This window comes from Manacus candei, unplaced genomic scaffold (genome assembly GCF_025592945.1).
Source record: "Manacus candei isolate 608988 ecotype Guabito, Panama unplaced genomic scaffold, ASM2559294v1 h1tg000034l, whole genome shotgun sequence".
Taxonomy (NCBI): Eukaryota; Metazoa; Chordata; class Aves; order Passeriformes; family Pipridae; genus Manacus; species Manacus candei.
This window is the reverse complement of record NW_026138082.1, coordinates 10,252,732-10,270,368: the sequence shown is the minus strand read 5'-3', so window position 1 is coordinate 10,270,368 and position 17,637 is coordinate 10,252,732. Positions and strand designations below refer to the sequence as shown.

Genomic DNA, 17,637 nt, shown 5'->3' with positions numbered 1-17,637 from the left:
GGTCTGTATTAAAAGACTGGGAAGTAGCTATTTTCTGAGCAAGAAAAATATTTTCCTGATACACAATTTTTCATTTAATTTTACATTGGCGGATTCTTTCAATAGAGTGCTTTAAATATCTCACTGTGTCATTTCAGCCCACCTATGTGCCTGAGAGCACCCGGCTGGCTTGTCAGCTCTTGCTCTATCTTTCGCCTGCAGCGGCGTTTCCATCTTCGGACCTTTGGGCCGTCACAAGTCCAGGTAGTTTGTTACTTCACTAGGTACCTCCTGGTGAGGCAGCAAAATCCCGGGAACTGCAGGTTTTGCGGGAGACTGCAAAACGTGGGTCCCGGCCGCTGCAGGGGCATACTCCCCGAGGTTCGGGGGCTGCGCCGCCCCCCGTTTCCCACGCCCGTGCTGCAGAATCACCCAGTGAGCATTCGCAGGACGCTCTGACGCTGAAACGTGCTGTTTAGTAAAGATACCCATGAGACGCGGCCGCTGCTCCGGCGTTCGGATGTGCTCCCCGCCCTCGCTTCACACGCCGGCGCTGCGGGCGCCAGGAAGACCAAGGCTGCGTTCGGAGAGAGGAACGGGCCCCTGGAGCAGCCGGGAGATTGGACAGCGCTGCGGCCCAGCCCGAGAAATGGTCAAGGGCCGGGTAGAGGTCAGCGCGAACCCACGCCCGCCGCCCACACACCGCCACTCTCTCTACCCCGGCCCGGTACCCGCGGGGCCGCCGCCGCAGCGCCCGTCGGGGGGCGCGGCCCTGCCCCGCCCTGCCCCAGCCCCGCCCCCTCCCCGGTCCGCCCCGCCCCGCCCCGCCCCGCCCCGCCCCGCCCCGCCCCGGGCCGTTCCCGGACCCGCCTCCCCCTGGCCCCGCCCCCTCCCTCCCTCGCGGCCACGTAATTCACGCTCCGCGGGCGGAAATGACGTTAGCGCCCGGCGGCCAACGGGCGCTTCGCGTGTGGCGGGTCGAGAGGTGAAAGAGCAGGCGGGGCGGCCGGAAGATGGCGGCGCGGGTGGTTGCCGGGCGGGGAACGCGGGCTCTGTGAGGGGATGGCGGCGGCGAGGCGGGCGGCGCGCCGCGGCTGAGGCACCTCCCGCGCGTTCCTGTCGGTCGGTCCCATGAGCGGGGCGGGCGGGCTGGCGTGGCGCGCGCTGCACGCGCTGGTGCGCGCCCTGCTCTACCTGCAGCGCGCGCTGCTCGCGTGCCTCCGCGGCCGCGCAGCTGCCGCCGCCGCCGCCTCCTGCGCGCTCCTCGCGCCTGCCGCCCGCGCGCTCGGCCTCCGCGAGGTGCGCGCGGCCTGGCGGCGGCAGCGGCGGCACGCGCCCGGGCACGCGGCGGCGGCGCGCGGGCGGCAGCGGTGGCGCGCGGACGGGCGCGCCCTGGGGAAGCTGCCGGTGCACGTGGGGCTGGTGGTGACCGAGGAGGAGCCGAGCTACGCCGACATGGCCAGCCTGGTGGTGTGGTGCATGGCCGTCGGCATCTCCTACGTCAGCGTCTACGACCACAACGGTGAGCGGCGGCGCGGGAGCCCCGAGTCCAGGCCCCCGGCGGTGCCTGCCCCCTCTCCTGGGGTCTTCCCAAGCCCGGTGCCAGCCTCGGTGCTAGCAGCTCCTTTCCCGTCCCCTGGAGCTGCTTGGCCGCTGCAGCGCTCCTAGCCTGGGGAATGTCCCTCCTGCCCCGGCTCGTGTGTCGGGGTGACCCTGTCCTGCCTGCACACTGAAGGGAACAGAAGGTAGGGCCTTTCTAGAGCCTTGTCCCTTGCCCTGGGCTGGCAGGGGCTGCTGGCATCTGAAAGCATGATGGAGTAGGGAAGAGCTTTAAGCTGCTTCTCTTATATGAGCACTGTTCATGAGCTATATGTGAATTTCCAGAAGTGAATGAATGAAAGTAGCCATCTATTTTCACATACTCTTATGTGAAAAGATAGGATGGACAGGTAGTTAAACGTAGTCGTGTGTCTTGTGTGCTTCCAGACCACCATTATGTGGTCTGCATTTGGTACTGCTTGGCCTTTGAGTTAAGCCTGAGCCAGTGCTTGTGGAAACTTTGGTGTTTTTTTCATATCTGCTATGTGGTTTTATTTGTTACTAGGTCTCAGGTGTAAGGCTGTTGAACTCTTGCTCTTGCAGATATGTTGATTCCACATCATGGAGTATCATAAAGATAAGCTCAGAGTTTGGATTTAACAATCTGAAGTAGTCATGCAACAAATCTGTCTTCCTCACTTTTCCTATTGAGGAGCTAAAACCTTTTTGTCTAAAAGCTAAAAGCTTTTTGTAATCAAAAGCATCTGAGGTATGCAGGCTTCTCCTTGAGCATAGGCATTTGTGATTTTTTTTTTTTTTTAATTTTTATTTTAAACCACCACCATTTATAATTCTGTTTCATGTCTGATCCTTCATGTGTGAAACAAGACTCAAAGGATTTGACTTTCACTAGTTTCTCTAAGATTATTATAAGAAACTGGGCTTAATACCAGTCAGCACTTTAAACTGGCCGTCTGTGCAGGGCTGTTGTGGAACTTGATTATGTTGTGTTTCAGAGGGAGAACACTTCCTCATTTGGAAGTCAAGGAATGATATAAAATATTTGTATAATATCTCAAGGATACAGAAAACAGCGCCTTCTGAGAAGTCATTTGTATGCTGACAGTTTTTGCTCTGGAAAGCATTCAGCCAGGTGTAATGCTGCAGAGTGAACATTAGTACCAAAGAAGAGTGACAATTTCCCTCATAGCCTTAAGAGAGACATTTTATTGTGTAGTATCTCTAACTTCGTCTCACCTCAAGTAGGCTATGAGCAGTATTGTCTTATATGTATGTGTGTTTAGGTCCTTTTTAGATTCCAGCACTGTACTGCACAAATTATACATCTGAGAACTGGACTGAGGAACAGATGAAGCAGAGAATCTTGTTTCTTGTTGGTTTTGGCTTTCAGCTTGCTTACTGTGCAACTCTGAGGAGGGAGAAGGCACCAGCCAGTGCTTAGGTAGCCACTGCTGCTCAGCTGCTGTCCAACAAGGTGGAGCCAGTGCTGTAGCAGTGTCCGAAGCATTAATTTTCGAGAAACTACTACTGCTTCTCCAATGTGTGTTGATATCCAGTCAGATCTAAGACTGACTGTTTCAAGACTACATGTCATGACCAGAAATGAGAAGGTTTTATCCTCTGAAGAGCTGAAATAACCTTGCAGAACAATTGTTGTTGCTAGCAGTTCAGAAAAAAAAATCGGATTATTTTCTGCTGTTTCCATGTATTGTTTCATTCATTCTGAAGTTACGTGTTAAGAGATTTTGCTATCACCTTTGAGATCTGAAAATATTGCTCTGATCTGGTGATTTCATTATCAAAACATATACTTTTCAGTATTTTGTTCTTCTGTTGATCATCTGATACCAGAACATGCTAGTTTATTTGCCAGCTTGAATTCCAATTTATTGGAGCATAACTGAAGAAGGCAAGACAATGCAGAGAACTAAACTGTTTTAAATCAGTGGCTTTAGCCAAACTTTCAGGGTTAATGAGAACAGCCTGCCATTACACATCCATGTCCTTCCCAGCTGTTCAGTGGGACTGTCTAGGATAGCAGCCACAATTGCTTGTTGCACAGCGGAGCTTTTTAGACTTGATTTCAGAGCGTGAGCAAGTAGTTATTCATGTATATTTAGTATATGCTTACTTCTGGTAATAGCACATATGTTGCCTTTCTTTTGGTGCTAAGCTCCTTATGGTGTCTTGATTGAGCCCACACCATTTCCAGATAGACTTGTCATTAAGTAGGATGTTACAGTTGCTGCTAAATCTGGTCATGAATAATAATGATGTCTGGAGCTCTGAACAGTAACACTGGTATAGTGAAGGTTAATAAAGTCAGGTACAGCTTGTTCTTATCAGTATCAGGGGGTGAACCTTAATTACAGTGTGCACTTGTTTCCGTCTTCTCAGATGGTGACTCTTGAGGACTGAAGCTGAGGTGCTTCAGTAAGGTTCTGTGTTCGTACAACTGTACCAACTATTGACTTATGAAAGCTCCCACTGATGCTGATTGTGGTGGAGAAGGAAAACCAGTGATGAGTGCTCTGAATCAATGTTAACTGTAGTGAGGTATACTTTAATTTGTTTCCTTTTCCTTCATTGCATGTTTATAGTGCTGAGATTCTTTGGATTGCAGCAGAAAACTTTGATTGTAAGTGTGGTCTTCCATGGCTGCATTTTCTGGAAGAAATAATGTGTCAGTTTCTTGCAGAAGGATTAAATTCAAAGTGTGTCCTTAATTGCCACCTCTACAGGAAGAGAGAGCATATGAAGTTCTTTGCAGAAGAAGTGCAAGATAAGCTGTTTATTTGTTTATAATATGAATTTCTGTTTTTAACAGAATTAATAAATAGAGGGTTGTTTGTGTATTCTTCAGTGTCCAATAGTAGCTGTATTCCAGCTGACGCCGGTTTGCTACAGCAGCTGCACCAGTAACTGTAAAGGCAACTTGGCTGGAGTTGTGCAGGGCTCAGAACTGAGGCTTTCTCTGCTTCCCCAGCACACTTGGAGGCCTAAGGTGGCCTGGCTTTACTGCCTCTTGTGTGGAGGGGCCCTTTTCATTATCCTGATTTTCACTGATGTGCAGCAGAACAAAGCCATAATAAACTTAATGCTATGGGGAGAGCCTTGGTTAGTAAAGGCAGTTTGACTAAAATTGTGGGGGTTTGATCAAGATTTCTTTCTGTTGTCTGCTGTATTGCCAATCCTATTAGTTGGTAGAAATCCAGCCATGCTGGTCAAGACCTTATCTCTGAGGAAATACTGAAGCCTTCCTGCAGTCAAAAGGCAGTGATTGTGCAATTATGTAGTAGCATTTAAAATATCTTCTGGGGAGCAGAAGCATTTGACCAGTGCTATGTACTTAAACTTTTCTTTTGTTTGTTGTTTTGCCACTTGGGAAAGCTTGCCTGAATGTTACTTCTGTCCATCAGTGAAGCTTTTCTGAAGTAGCTGGGGACAAGTCTGGAGTGATTTTTGGGAGCTTGTTGAATCCTGGTATTTGGGTACTTTGGGTTCCCAAATAGATGCTTCAGGTTGAAGGTTTCTTGTTCTCAATACAGTGTGCCTATATTGAGAACCTGGGTTTCCTCATCCTAACTTTAGCTTTCCAGTGAACTGCTTGCTTCTGACCAGTTTTCTCTTAGAAGTTCTTTGAAAGGCTGGAGTACTCCAGGATGCAAAAGAAATTATTTAATTAGCCCCAAACGTAGGCTTTTAGTCTCCTCCAAATTAGTCAGTAGTTGTCTGATTTGATCAATCCATTAAATTTTTTGGATGTATGGTGTGTTCATTTAACTGGGGAAGATGAGTATGTTGTGGTTTTGTGTCACAGGAACACTTGAGATCCTGCTATCACGTGGCATCTGCTGTGGGATTTCACTCACATGAAACTTCATGTTCAACAATTGCGTTTTGGTGTTGAGTTGAGAAGAGTTCTCAGACCACATTTTTTAAAAGAGCTAACACTAATCTGTAGTAGGTAATGTCCTTAAAGGTATGGGAGATATGAAAGTGGTATCTCTTCTCTCAGTTGCTGATCTCCTGTTCTTCTGGTGCAGAATACCCCTTCAAGAACTGTGTGAGGAATGGTCACCTACAAGGTTCTAACTCAGATTCTTTCTGTTTGGTTAGCACTATCTTAAGTGGCTTTAATCTGGCTGAAATTTAAGTTACTTCAGCTGTATTCAAACTTGAATTGATTTTTTTTTTTTTGCTAGGCTCTTGGAATAAAGATATTTTCTTCTGGCTTTCCATATCCTGTGAGGTCCAGTGTAGTGACCATGTCATCCTCCATTATCACCCAGTGTGATCCAACACAAGGATGTGGGCAAGACTTGTTCATGTGTTCAAAAAGTTTCTTGCTTGTACATTCTTTGAAGTGGATTGATTTGACATTTCTCAAAATGCTAATATTTTGATGCTTTAAATAGATTGTTACCTCATAACAATTACAATAACTTTTCTTGTTAGCACTGGAAGAAGCTGAAGAAAAGCAAATAACTGGAATGCTGTGGCAATGTGTTCTTCCCTATGCCCAACTTTGGTAAGGTCATCCCTTGTAAGGAAGAGCTGTCTCTTATTCTGTGTTTTACCAGATTCTGCTGCTTTAAAAAGCAGGCTGATTGAGAATGTTGAACTTTGAGATGCCACCAAGGCGTTAACAGGTGGTGACTGTTGTAGTCTAGTTAGACAAACAAATGCTTGACATCATCAGGTGTTTATCTGTGCCTTGAAAGTTTTCGACTTCTAGTTCACAATTCTTGTCACTTTTGCCTCTGCTGAACTCTCAACCTCTTAATTACAAATATAGTTTGTCAGTCTCTAACCCTAAAGTGCTGCACCACCATGGTTGCCAGCAAAGGGGCCTGGCTTGTAGCTACTGTAAATCCAAGCAAAAAGTATGTGCCCTGGAAAAGACCTGTGTAATGGAGGACTACTGCAGGAAGGTGAAACACTTTTGGTTGGCCTCAGCTCCAGTGGGAACTAATGAGCAACAGCATGTTTGCAGCTTCTGTTGTAAAAGCAAGTATTATCCCTGAAAACAGCTCACAGGTTCTCAGTAGTTGAAAATAAAAACAAACAAAAAACCCAAAACAAACAAATGCACAAAACTAGAATTTTTATACTTTTGCTTTGGGAATTATAGTGCTTAAATATGTGTAATTCTTAGAATACTTCATTTGCATGAACTTGCAAAGGCTTCAGAGTTCTGACTGAACAAAACAATTTCTGCTTTTCAAAACCAGAAATTATTTCTAATGAGAAAATAATGATGATTTCATGTTTGTGTTCCATATTAGAAATAGTAGTAATGCTGAAATCTTTTTCACTTAACAGCAAACAGCTGTTGTATTGCTAAAATTTATTAGGCCTCTTGTCAAACGTTAACTTCCTGTAACATTAAAATCATGTTATGGACTTTCTTTCAATTTATGTGAGAGACTGAACAAAGTTGTAAGGCAGCAGTAAATGAAGACTTAAGTTTTGTTGACTTTCATTAAAGGAACACTTTAATTCTCTTAGTGAGTTGGTCTACTTGTGCACTTGTTTGCTCTTATTTTTCATGTATAAATTAGCAGCAGCATCTTCCAGAGCTAACTTAGGTATATTTCCAAGGTTTTAAAAAATGAACCTTGTAGACAAATGGGGGTTTGAGATATTGCAAGGGAAAGGAACATATATCTGAGCCACAACTACGTAAAATGTTTGAAGTCAAATATGAATTTGGCTCGTGAACATTGCCTTTGGCAGGACTGTGTTTGCAGTCATATGCATTCATAAGTGTCTTGTTCACTGAGTGAGAGACAAAACACTGAAGCAGTAAAGTTCCCAAATGCTACTAGTTTTAAATGATTTCAGTTAGTTTGGATTTTTACTACCTTCTGCTGTGCTTCAAGATCTTCTCTTCAGGAAAAGTGCATATGTGTCAACGTTGCTGCATCAGTGGGAATTTAGATGTGGTGGCCTTTCCAAGAAATGGACACTAAAACTGTATGGTACAACTACAGTAGCTTCCTGCTTTTGTTAAACTGCTGTTCTAAGAGCCACACAGGACCTGAGTTTCAACTCAGGTGAGATAAATGAGGAGAATAGAAGGGTGATACTCAGATAAATCTTAATAACACATTTAGCAAGTCTTCTGTATCTGCTGTGTGTTTAAGGACCTTCACTTCAGAGGTGGACCAAGTCCTTTATCTGATGTCTGGTTTTACTGAGCAGCAAACACCTTGGTCTGTTCTTTTGTTATCCTAAATGTCCTCATTTACTTTAGAGCTGGAGTGAGGATTCTTAAATCTATTATTCTGATCTTTGACAGGAATAGGCAAAAACCTTTCATGAGAAAGTATTTGGTTTTATTAGTGTTGGGTGGAGAAGGGGAAGAAGAGAGCAACTGCCTGTTTCCCAGATTGGGAGCCTTTCCTAATTATGTCATGTCTTTGTCTGAATACTGAACATAGTTTTTTTTTCTCATCTCAAAGTGTGTGGAAGTCAAATGAGTCTTAGAGGTGAAGCACATGCGACCTTGTACAGATCTTAGTTGAAGATGGTGCAGGATTAGCAATTGCAGTAGCAGCACTGCTGCTGGCTGTAGGCATAGGGAAGACAATCAGTGCTAACCCTAACATGAAACACTTAGCCAAGCGGAGTTGTATCAAACAGTATTATTCAAAGCAGCATTCTCAACTGCTATTATGTATAAATGTACATTACAAAGCAGGAGCAGGAAATCTAACAATTTAACTTTAGTTTAGACTTGACAAAAGTATTTACTCTCTTTTCTGTAGGGGTTGGTGTGTTACCAAGGTTGCTTGCCTGTAAGCATGTGAAGTCAGTTATAAACATCACTAAAACTTCTGTAATGAAATAAAGTATTTAATTTTACAGGAAGTATCCAGTATGGGAGAAAAACCAGATACTTTACCATCTATTAAAACCTCTGATGAAACCAGTAGAAAAGTAGTAACTCGTTAGACCTAAGGGCTAGCGTATTAAATAAATGTATTGTATCGCTTCATATTGCAAACAAACTCCTGGTGTATTATGTTCTTAATCCAGTGCTTATATACTGTTTGACCTCTGCTGATGTGGAAACTTGTAGCATTTCCAAATGCTAGAACCAGATTGAGGTGATGAATCATAAGCCTGATCGTAAAATTGCATACAAATTCAGTGTGTCTTGTAAGATCAGTGTATGGGCATTTTTAGACTGGTCAACAGAGGTGCTTGACATAAGGTTCCTGAATGAAACTTGGTAACAACCTCTGAATATAATACATAAAAGCACTGTCCAGTTCCTAAGTAATATGCCTAACCATGCTTTTAGATTGTAAATATTTAAATTGTAACATTTAGTTTCTACTGTGGCTTTTAATTAGAAATTGCTGCATTATGTTTCTTAAAAGCTAGAATTTATTTTAGTACAGGAACCCAAGTGTGTTAGCTTAAGCAAGCTTTTGTAATTTCCTGCACTCAAAATGTGTCTGCCATAATTATTTAAGTATGAAAAGGCCTCAGACTGCATTAACTCCTTGGAATATACAGCTTGTGAAATTCTCTTATTAGGAAATTTGTGGTATTGGCCATGGTGTAAGCGTGGATGGTTAGCAAGACCTGAAATGCTGATTTAGTGGTGACTTACTTTGTTAGCCTGCAGCCCTGGGGTGGAGCAGTAAGTGGTAGCAGACTTCAGCAATGTGGGCATTGAAGAAATTTGGTGTTAATCTGACTTGGTGGTTCTGTGCTGGTAGGTTATTGCTTTCTCAAACTATTGCTAGCATACTAAGGACAACAAAGTAAGTCCTCCACAATTTCAGCTTGCTACTTAAATCAGGTGGATGAAAGAGGAACAAAAGCATATGAGTTCTTTCCAAGGTTACTGAAATTAAGTCACGTGCAGTAGCATTTGCTTTGGATTCTTAACTGTGCTTGTGAACTCCAGTCTGAAACCAGTACTGACTACTTTTTTCTTCCTACCTAGTGTCAAATTTGTTTTGTAGCACCCTTTATAGGAGTTGACTGACATGCAACTTTTTTTAAAGGTATTTTCAAGAGGAATAATTCAAGATTGATGGATGAAATTTTAAAACAGCAGCAAGAACTCATAGGACTAGATTGTTCCAAGTACACAGTGGAATTTGCAAATCAAGACAAAACTGGTCAAGGTAAGATGAACTGCAAGGGGAGCTTGTTATGGCTCTAAATTGCTGTATATAAATCATGATTCTGCTTTTACTTAAACACATTCCTGTGTACAGTGACCTTTTCCTTCTTTAAGCACTGTTTATCAGAACACATGCAACCTTCCTGTGCTAGTATTAAACTTTGATTATGCTTATTTGTTCTTAACTAACAGCAAAGCATTGCTCTCTCCTCACCATAGTAATCATTACTGGGTGGCTTGATTCTCCTGTTAGCCTGACTGCTGTGCCATGACCCCTTCAATGCAGCTATGTACCTCAACTCCCCACTGTTTCAGTGAAGTGACTTCTTTTACTGAAACTTGAAAAAGCACTGGAATACTAGCAAGGGAACTGATGTCAAGTTAACAATGTGTACACTTCCACTTTCCCACTTTGAGGGGTATGTTTGGAGATGAAGAAGGGAAAGAGCAGAACTGCTAGTTGTCATGACAATATATAATGACACCAGGAAGGTAAAGGGCATAACTCTAAAAAAAAAAAAAAAATTTGGTGATAGCAGCTTTTGCATGTGGTTAGATGTGGAAGGCAGGAGTATGTTTCAAGGTTAATGTTCCTTATTCAGTAATATCTGCTGTAAGTGTTCATTACTGAAGGTCTGCTGCCTAATACAAATGCTAATAAATCACAATGTTCAAAATGTAATAAATCACAAGCATGTACTTAAGAAAGCAAAAATTTGTCTTAAAGGGATAGGCTAGTGCTTTCAGCTGTCCTAAATACGACTCGTAATATTTAAATACATCTTGTAATAAAAAGCCAAACAACCCTTATGTTTAAAGACCATCATAGTTCAAAAACTTCTGAAAAGACTACACAAGCTGTAGCCCTTCCAGCTGCATTTAAAATGCTACTGGCTGAGTTTTACTTACCCTACAAGAGATGACAGGGTGCCAAAATCCTTTGTGCCAGTTTTCCAGTATAAAGTTCAGTGTTGTAGCATGAGCTTGCCTTATAAACAACTTGGCCTAAGGTGTTAGCATTTACATGGAAGCACCCAAGTTTCATGTTACTGCTTCTTATTCCTGTGAGGGTTGAAATAACCAGCAGAAAATGGGGTAGAGAGGCTGTTATTATGTTAAACTCCAGTATGCTTAGCTGCACTTACCTAAATCAAAATACTTATGTTCACACCAAATGAACTACTGAGAGACTTTGGACTTGTTGATGGAAAGAGTGCATTTAAGTGTCAGGAACCTTTTGTACTGGAAAGTGTGAAAAGCAGGGGTGTTTTCTGTTCTCTTTAAAATTTTCATTCTCTCTTAGAAGACTTCAGAGTCAGGTCAGATCCTTCATGCTTTGAACTGAACAAACTGATGTCTATCCAGTTTATTATAATAAGCTGCAGTTTTTCACTTCTTCTGAAAAGCAAAATGATGTATCTTACACTTATAAACACTGTTAGAGAAATATTCTTTAACACAGGGCATTTGACAAATCAAGCAATATCAAGGAACAATTATTTTCATTGTAGTGGCTGAGGGTTTTTAGGTGATCTTATGAGTCTTTTGACTGTGCTCTGTGGTCCTTTGCGGTCAAGTTTTACAGTTCTAAAGTATCTGGTTTTAACTAGCTTAAGTTCAGTATAAGTCTAATGTGTTCATACACTAGAATTCAACCCACTTATTTCAATTTGACTATAGTGCACAATATGTAGCCTTCAGCTTCCTTGGTAAGTTTACGTCTTAGGTACCTTACCAGAACTGACAGTGATGCATCATGTAGCCTGAGAAGACTTTTGCCTCACAATAGTGCAGACATTAAGGTTGTTATTGTTGTGAGGTGTCCTCCTAAGTTCCAGCCATTATTACTGATAAATAGGTGAATTCTGGACTATTATCTGCTTCCTAGCTTCTCTGTAGCAATCTTAGATCAACATTTGTAACTCTTGCATCAATTTTGAAGTGCTGCTGGAACATCTGTGGTCACGTTGAGGGAGGGCCCTGGCTTAATCATTGTGACACATGAATGTCCATGGTAGCTGTTAAAAACACCTTTCTGTTTTAAGGTAGGAATTAGATTATTCTTTTTTCTTTTTCCTGAACTGCAGGTCTTTCTGCATCGCTTACTACCCCTTAGTTTACTATCCAGGCACCTTTCCTCTCAGTGCTTTGCCTGACAGCATAAGAACCAATGCAGATTCCCTTGGAAACTCTCCATTTCAAGACTGAATTAAAGAAACCCCTTTTCTTAAGACTACCCCAAATAGTTGCCTTAAGCTTGTGTTTTAGTAATACAGCAAATCCGGAAAACTCTTACCCAGTTCTCTAAGATAGATAAGGTTTATTTATGGCTAGCTGTAATATATGAAGTAAACTACAAGTTACTTGCAATTGCCTCCTGTGAGTATCTAAAGCATATGCAAAACAATTATATTTCTGCTGCTTTTAAACTGTGTTTTGTACTTTCAGTTTTAAAATGCCAATCTACATTGAAGGTGCTGTCTCCAGAAGATGGAAAAGCAGACATAGTAAAAGCTGCTCGGAACTTCTGTCAGTTGGTAGCACAGCAGCAAAGAACACACACAGACCTGGATGTGAATGTGTTAGACAACTTATTAAGTAGTAAGTATAATATGGTATATAGGGAAAGAGTACTTGAACCGTTACAGATTTGATTTGTAGTATATTTATTGCTTGGAATGTATGCATCTTGATGCTTAGTCTATCAGAATAAGTTATGATTATGCCTTTCAGTCTTCTGTTAGAAATTTCTTACTGGTTTACTCCCTTTGGAACTGCTTCTTTAAAGCAGAAAAAGGAAACATTAAGCTAAATTGCAGAGTCTTGGCTTTTCAGAGTTTATAGCCTCTGTGGTATGTTCTGCAGTGAGCTTTCTGAAAAAGTACTGCTGGGATCACCTAATATTAGACTATTCTAACTAAAGTTAACTTCTTGCAAGTTAGTGTGCTGCAAATGTGGGTATGCACAGAGTCTTTTCCAGATCTGGTTACAGTGATTAAAGCTGTTACTGCTGCCTGACTACCACCCTGAGTGCAAATGCGAGAGCACCTAGTGATCTTTTGTTGCTGTATAACCCACACTAGTTTAGTTTCCTTCATTACTAATTCATGCAGGTTCCTGACTCTGTGCTGAGGTGTGTGGCTATATGTAATAGCTGTGAAAAGGGCAGGGCTGCTCTAAATACCACGTCTGGGAAAAGTAGTTTCGAACAAGCGTCCACTTTTCCAGTGGTACTAGGGAGCTGTAATAAGTTGCTCAACTTTCCTTGGTGATCAATGCATGTCGATTGCAGCTGTAATTAGCTTGGCAGGGTTCAAGTTTTGGGTTGCAGACTTCAACTTGGATGCCTGTGAGCACATTATTGTAGTGTGGCTTCCATTAATTGGACTGTAGAGAGTGATTTCTGGTTTTCAAGTGGATGGTCAGCTGAATTGCTCTGTGAACGGACTTCCGTGTCAGTTTGGACACTTCAACCTGAATTCTGTCCCTATTGTCAACATGCTACATCAGAGCTTCTCCTGTAGCAGAATAATTAAACGTATTTACTAAGGCACCTTAAGAAGTAGCTTAAGACATCTGTCTTGTTATACCCCAAAGGCAATTTAAGGAAATTAATAATTACTTCTTTACAACAGTCACTACTTAAATGTTGAACTGGTGACAATTGATACCCATCTATCTATTTTGGCCAGTTATGTGTAACTGAAGCTTTTCAAGCACTTGTTGGGGGATCTTCTGTCTGTGTAAGTGTCTGGATATATTAAAAGTATTAGGTCCAGTCTTAAAACAAGCATATTTATTTTTGAAGTATTGCATGCTAGCTGAGCACAGAAGGAGAAATCTCCTAGACTTTTAACCTGTCAAAACTGCAAACTTTGAAAACAGGCTGCTTAATCTATGTGGCTGATAACTGAGGATAATATCTATAACTAGTCCTGTTTATTAATTTGCTTTGGTTTAATGTTTAGGACATTGTTGGAGGTGAAGTATTCTTTCATGACTTATTTAGCAGCCATTTGTGAAACTTCATTTTAGTTGTGGGCAAATTTAGTTTTTGTGCATCCTTAATGAAACAGTATCAAGTGCAAACATCTGTGAGTTAGTGATCTAAGTTGAGAATGAGTTCTGAAAACCAATACTTGAGTAGTTATATTTTTAGGGTTTGTGTTCATGGTGTCTTCTGTAAGTTCTGGGCTTTCACATTTTGATTTAAATACCTGATAATGTAGTTTTTAAACTTTCTGTTCACGTTTAGGATGCAGTTATTGAAGCCTAGTCCTAAAATGGTATGGCTTTTTTCATTCTTAATCCAGTCATGCAATTAATTCTTACAGCTTGAGTTTTCTGCAGTGTCAGAGCACTTTATTCTGAGCAATGCCTCAGCTAACCAGCTTGTTTTCAAAAAAAGTAGGTGCCGGCTGCATTGTAATATTGTCTCTACTTGCTGTCTGCCTTACAGTAAAAAACATAACTATCAGTTAAGGCTGCTCAAGTTGCCCTGTAAAATCTATGTGGAGAAAAGTTGTTCTATTAACTTTACAAATTCCTTCATGTTCCCCTTGCACAACTCCTGACCTAGAAGGGATGTTGCCAGATTCCCATCCCTTGAGTGTGCAAGTCTTTTGGCCTCTTTTTTTTTAAAGACTGCTCCCAAATCCTTCTCTCTTGCGTGTTCTAAACTTGAAGACTGCTGTAACTCTAGCAGCATTGAGGGAGCTTCCAAATGTAAATTATATGTAGTGCTGATATGTTTAGTTAGAGAAATATGTGTAGAGTGGGAAGCACAGTGTACTGTGTTTTTTAATAGGCTGTTCTGACAGTAATACTGCAGTGTGCATTTTCATTTTCCTTCAGCTAGGAACCAGAAGGAAATGTTAGAATTAACTGGGCTCTCTGAAGGTCTTTTCCTGTTTGGAAAGCCATTGCAGTATTGAAGATCCTGCCACTGAACCAGCTGAGGAGTACTCAGCTACTGAATCAGCTGATGAGTAAAGCTGTTCACTTCCTCCAGAGTTCCCACTTCTAAGTATTCACTGCTTCCCTGCAAAGCTCTTTCGCACTAACATGCTAGCTTCTGAACACATAAGTGGCTTTTGCTTTACAATTTTTTTCTTAACTTTGAGATAAGATTGGACTGTGGCACAAGACACTTGTATGTAAATTTCATCCTTCCTTAGAAATGCACTTGCTTTTACCTCTGGTAAAAGGATGACTATTGTGATGATTCCGTGGGGAGGGAGAATGTGAATGTGAACTTCTTGAAGTCTCCAACTTCAGTTTGAAAACCTGGGTGGAGCAAAATCTGATAGGACCTTAGTTAAGCTGCTCTACAACTAAACTTGAAATTTTAAAAGGCTCTTGACTGGTTTTGTTTAGTGTTGTTTTTTGTTTGTTTGTTTTTTAAACAAATGAGAAAAAAAATGAGAGAAAATGCCTGAAGTTTGGAGCAAATAGGCAGTATTAAACTTTATCTGCTAGAGGTAGTCATTATGCAGTATAAGCACTCTTGCAGCTAACTTGCAGAACTGGTGAATAATGGAAGGGGTGACAAGAAATAGCACGCAATAATCATGACTAATTGCAGCATGATAGCAAAGTAGGGTTTTGACTGCTGGAATGCTTTTCATATGAGCTAGGTAGGTGCAAGAAAAACAACCTAGCTTCTTGGGTCCCCTTGGGGTGCTCTACTGGTTTTCACATGTTGCTCTAATCAACTTGCTAGAATTAACAGGAAAAGCTGAACTCATGCTGTTCATTCTGAGCCTATTTCCTGTCTTCCAATTTTAGCCTGGAGTAGCCTAGGCACTGCAGAAATATATGGAAGGGAGACAGAGGCAGTGGTGTTTGGCCACTGATTATCTTCTGCCTCAAGAGATGAATAGGGTGCTCTTATTAAGGAAATGACAGTGGCTGGGGTTTTAAGGTATGGGTAATAAGAATGTGGGCACCTGATGAAATTCATCAGTGTTACCTAGCTCTGCCCTGAAATGGGTCATGATGTCCACATAGTAACAGAGAAAAAAAAAATACTACCCTGTTCTTCCTCACTCATCTCACCAGAAGGATGTCAGCTGCAACAGTTTGCTTGAAATTTTGTGGTAAAAGTTGGTTTTAAAACTTCTGTGTAGCCCAATACTGAGAAAGAGATGAGTCATCTAACGGGGTATTATTTTTTTCAACTTGTTTCCTTGATGGTCTGTAATATCAAGTTGTTCTTCAGTGAAATCTCCTTAAGCTTTTTTTGTGTTAATAGTCCTTTTACTTGACTGCAGCTCCATGTAGTTGAGTAAGGACTGTAGTAGGTAGGATCAGGGTACAGCATGTTCTATGCTACTAAAATAGAGTTTGCCAAGAAAAACTAGAGCAAATCAGATTAAACTGCATTGTTAAGGTTTGCTGTTGTTCAAAACAATGTAACTGTTCCTGTCACTTCCAAATGAAGTCTCTATAAACTACCTGGCATAAAAATAAGAGGCCAGCTGGGCCTGCAGTGGCCGCCTAAGCTTTTGTTCAGTTGATTGTGTCAGATGTTTCAAGATCAGTTTGTCCTCTTGAGCTTTTAATTGTTGACTTGTCCTTGGGAGCTTCATTTAAAAGAAGGGGGGGGGGAAGCGTTTACTAAAAAAGCAAATACCTTAGGGTTTAGAACTAAAACAAATCCTCTGGTGAATTAAATAAAACCTAACTTATTATTACAGGTACAAATGGATTTCCTGATCCTGATTTAGTTTTGAAGTTTGGTCCTGTGGACAGCACATTAGGATTCCTTCCATGGCACATCAGACTGACAGAGATCATGTGAGTTGCTTACAAATGCTGTGAAACAGACTGGAATAATATCTAGCTAAACAAGCGTTTATGTGACTTAGCTTATGGAAATAGCTGTAAGAGGAGATTTATCTAAACAAGTGTCTGGAGATAGATTTGAGGGTGTTTTAAAGTTATTAAATGAAACCTGTCTACCATTCATTGTTGTTTTTTTATTCTTGGTTAGGCAACAGCAGGCTTCATGCTTCAGGTTTAAGGAATAACTTCTGTCACCACCTAGTCTCAGTGATCAGTGTTCCTTATGTTGATTTCAAGTGGCTTACAGGTTTCTAATGGGGAAAGTAAAGATATAATGGAAATACGATAAAATAAGATGATGGTGCGTCTGGATTACTTTCCAATTTTAGCAATAACTGAACTGACTGGATTTGCTGTACTTCTTAAATCTGAAAGAATTTATAGGGCATTGAAATATCAGGACACCTTTGTAGCTCCAGCTTTCTCACTAATTTGAAGGGCCCTGTGTGCTCAGGAGATTTTAATTTAGAGGGTGACAGGATATTAACAGCTGGTTTAGTTACTAGAGTTGAGTGACAATAACCATGCTGAGAACAACTTCACAAGGTTGCTCAGACAATAGCTTGCCTTTAATGATATTCCTGACTGGTCACACAAATAATGTGTTTATAAAAGCATATTTTAACTTTTCTATCTTGCTTTCTCAGTTCTTTGCCTTCCCACCTAAACATCAGCTATGAAGAATTTTTCTCTGCCCTCCATCACTATGCAGCCTGTGAGCAACGCTGGGGAAAGTGACTTCTGGCTGAGCACGTGGAGTCAGGCTTTCTATGGGAAGGAATCGATGTCTGTTTACAAGCACCTGTGACCCATAAGTTTGGTTCATAGTCCTTTCTTAATTTATCAAAAAATTCAATAAAGTGTCTTACCTTTCTAGACAGTCTGTGTGAATGCGTCAGAATCTATGGGAGTGGGGAATATGTAGATTTCCTGTATGAAAAAAGGCAGTTGTAAGCAAAGCTGTTCAAAGCTGAATTACCCTCACTTTCATGTCCAAGTGACCAAAAGAACATGCAAAAATTAAGTTTTGTGAAATCTACAGGACAACATAAATAGGAGTTCCATGCCCTGAAGGTCCTTAAATCCAAGAAAGAACTCTCATC

At 41.5% G+C, this 17,637-nt stretch overlaps 1 protein-coding gene across 3 annotated transcripts; it reads left to right on the top strand.

The window, feature by feature from the left end:
* The first annotated feature begins 966 nt into the window (after nt 1-966).
* NUS1 (NUS1 dehydrodolichyl diphosphate synthase subunit) lies at nt 967-17,414 on the top strand. Of its 3 annotated transcripts, none has more exons than XM_051792293.1 (5): nt 967-1,501; nt 9,567-9,689; nt 12,137-12,289; nt 16,387-16,486; nt 17,182-17,414. In XM_051792293.1, the coding sequence occupies exons 1-5, from the start codon at nt 1,111-1,113 to the stop codon at nt 17,270-17,272; spliced, it is 858 nt and encodes a 285-aa protein (XP_051648253.1). In that variant the 5' UTR covers nt 967-1,110; the 3' UTR covers nt 17,273-17,414. The 3 variants fall into 3 exon arrangements, 1 of the variants encoding a protein (XP_051648253.1); XR_007905261.1 differs by lacking the exon at nt 17,182-17,414 and adding an exon at nt 14,543-14,676 and having other exon boundaries at nt 1,011-1,501; XR_007905260.1 differs by lacking the exon at nt 17,182-17,414 and adding an exon at nt 14,543-14,714 and having other exon boundaries at nt 1,011-1,501.
* Nucleotides 17,415-17,637: the final 223 nt, after the last annotated feature.

Coding starts and splice junctions, on each gene's coding strand:
- NUS1 (XM_051792293.1), top strand. CDS start 1,111: ATGAGCGGGGCGGGCGGGCTGGCGTGGCGCGCGCTGCACGCGCTGGTG. Junction 1,502..9,566: donor CAGCGTCTACGACCACAACG/GTGAGCGGCGGC, acceptor CTTTTTTTAAAG/GTATTTTCAAGAGGAATAAT. Junction 9,690..12,136: donor TCAAGACAAAACTGGTCAAG/GTAAGATGAACT, acceptor TTGTACTTTCAG/TTTTAAAATGCCAATCTACA.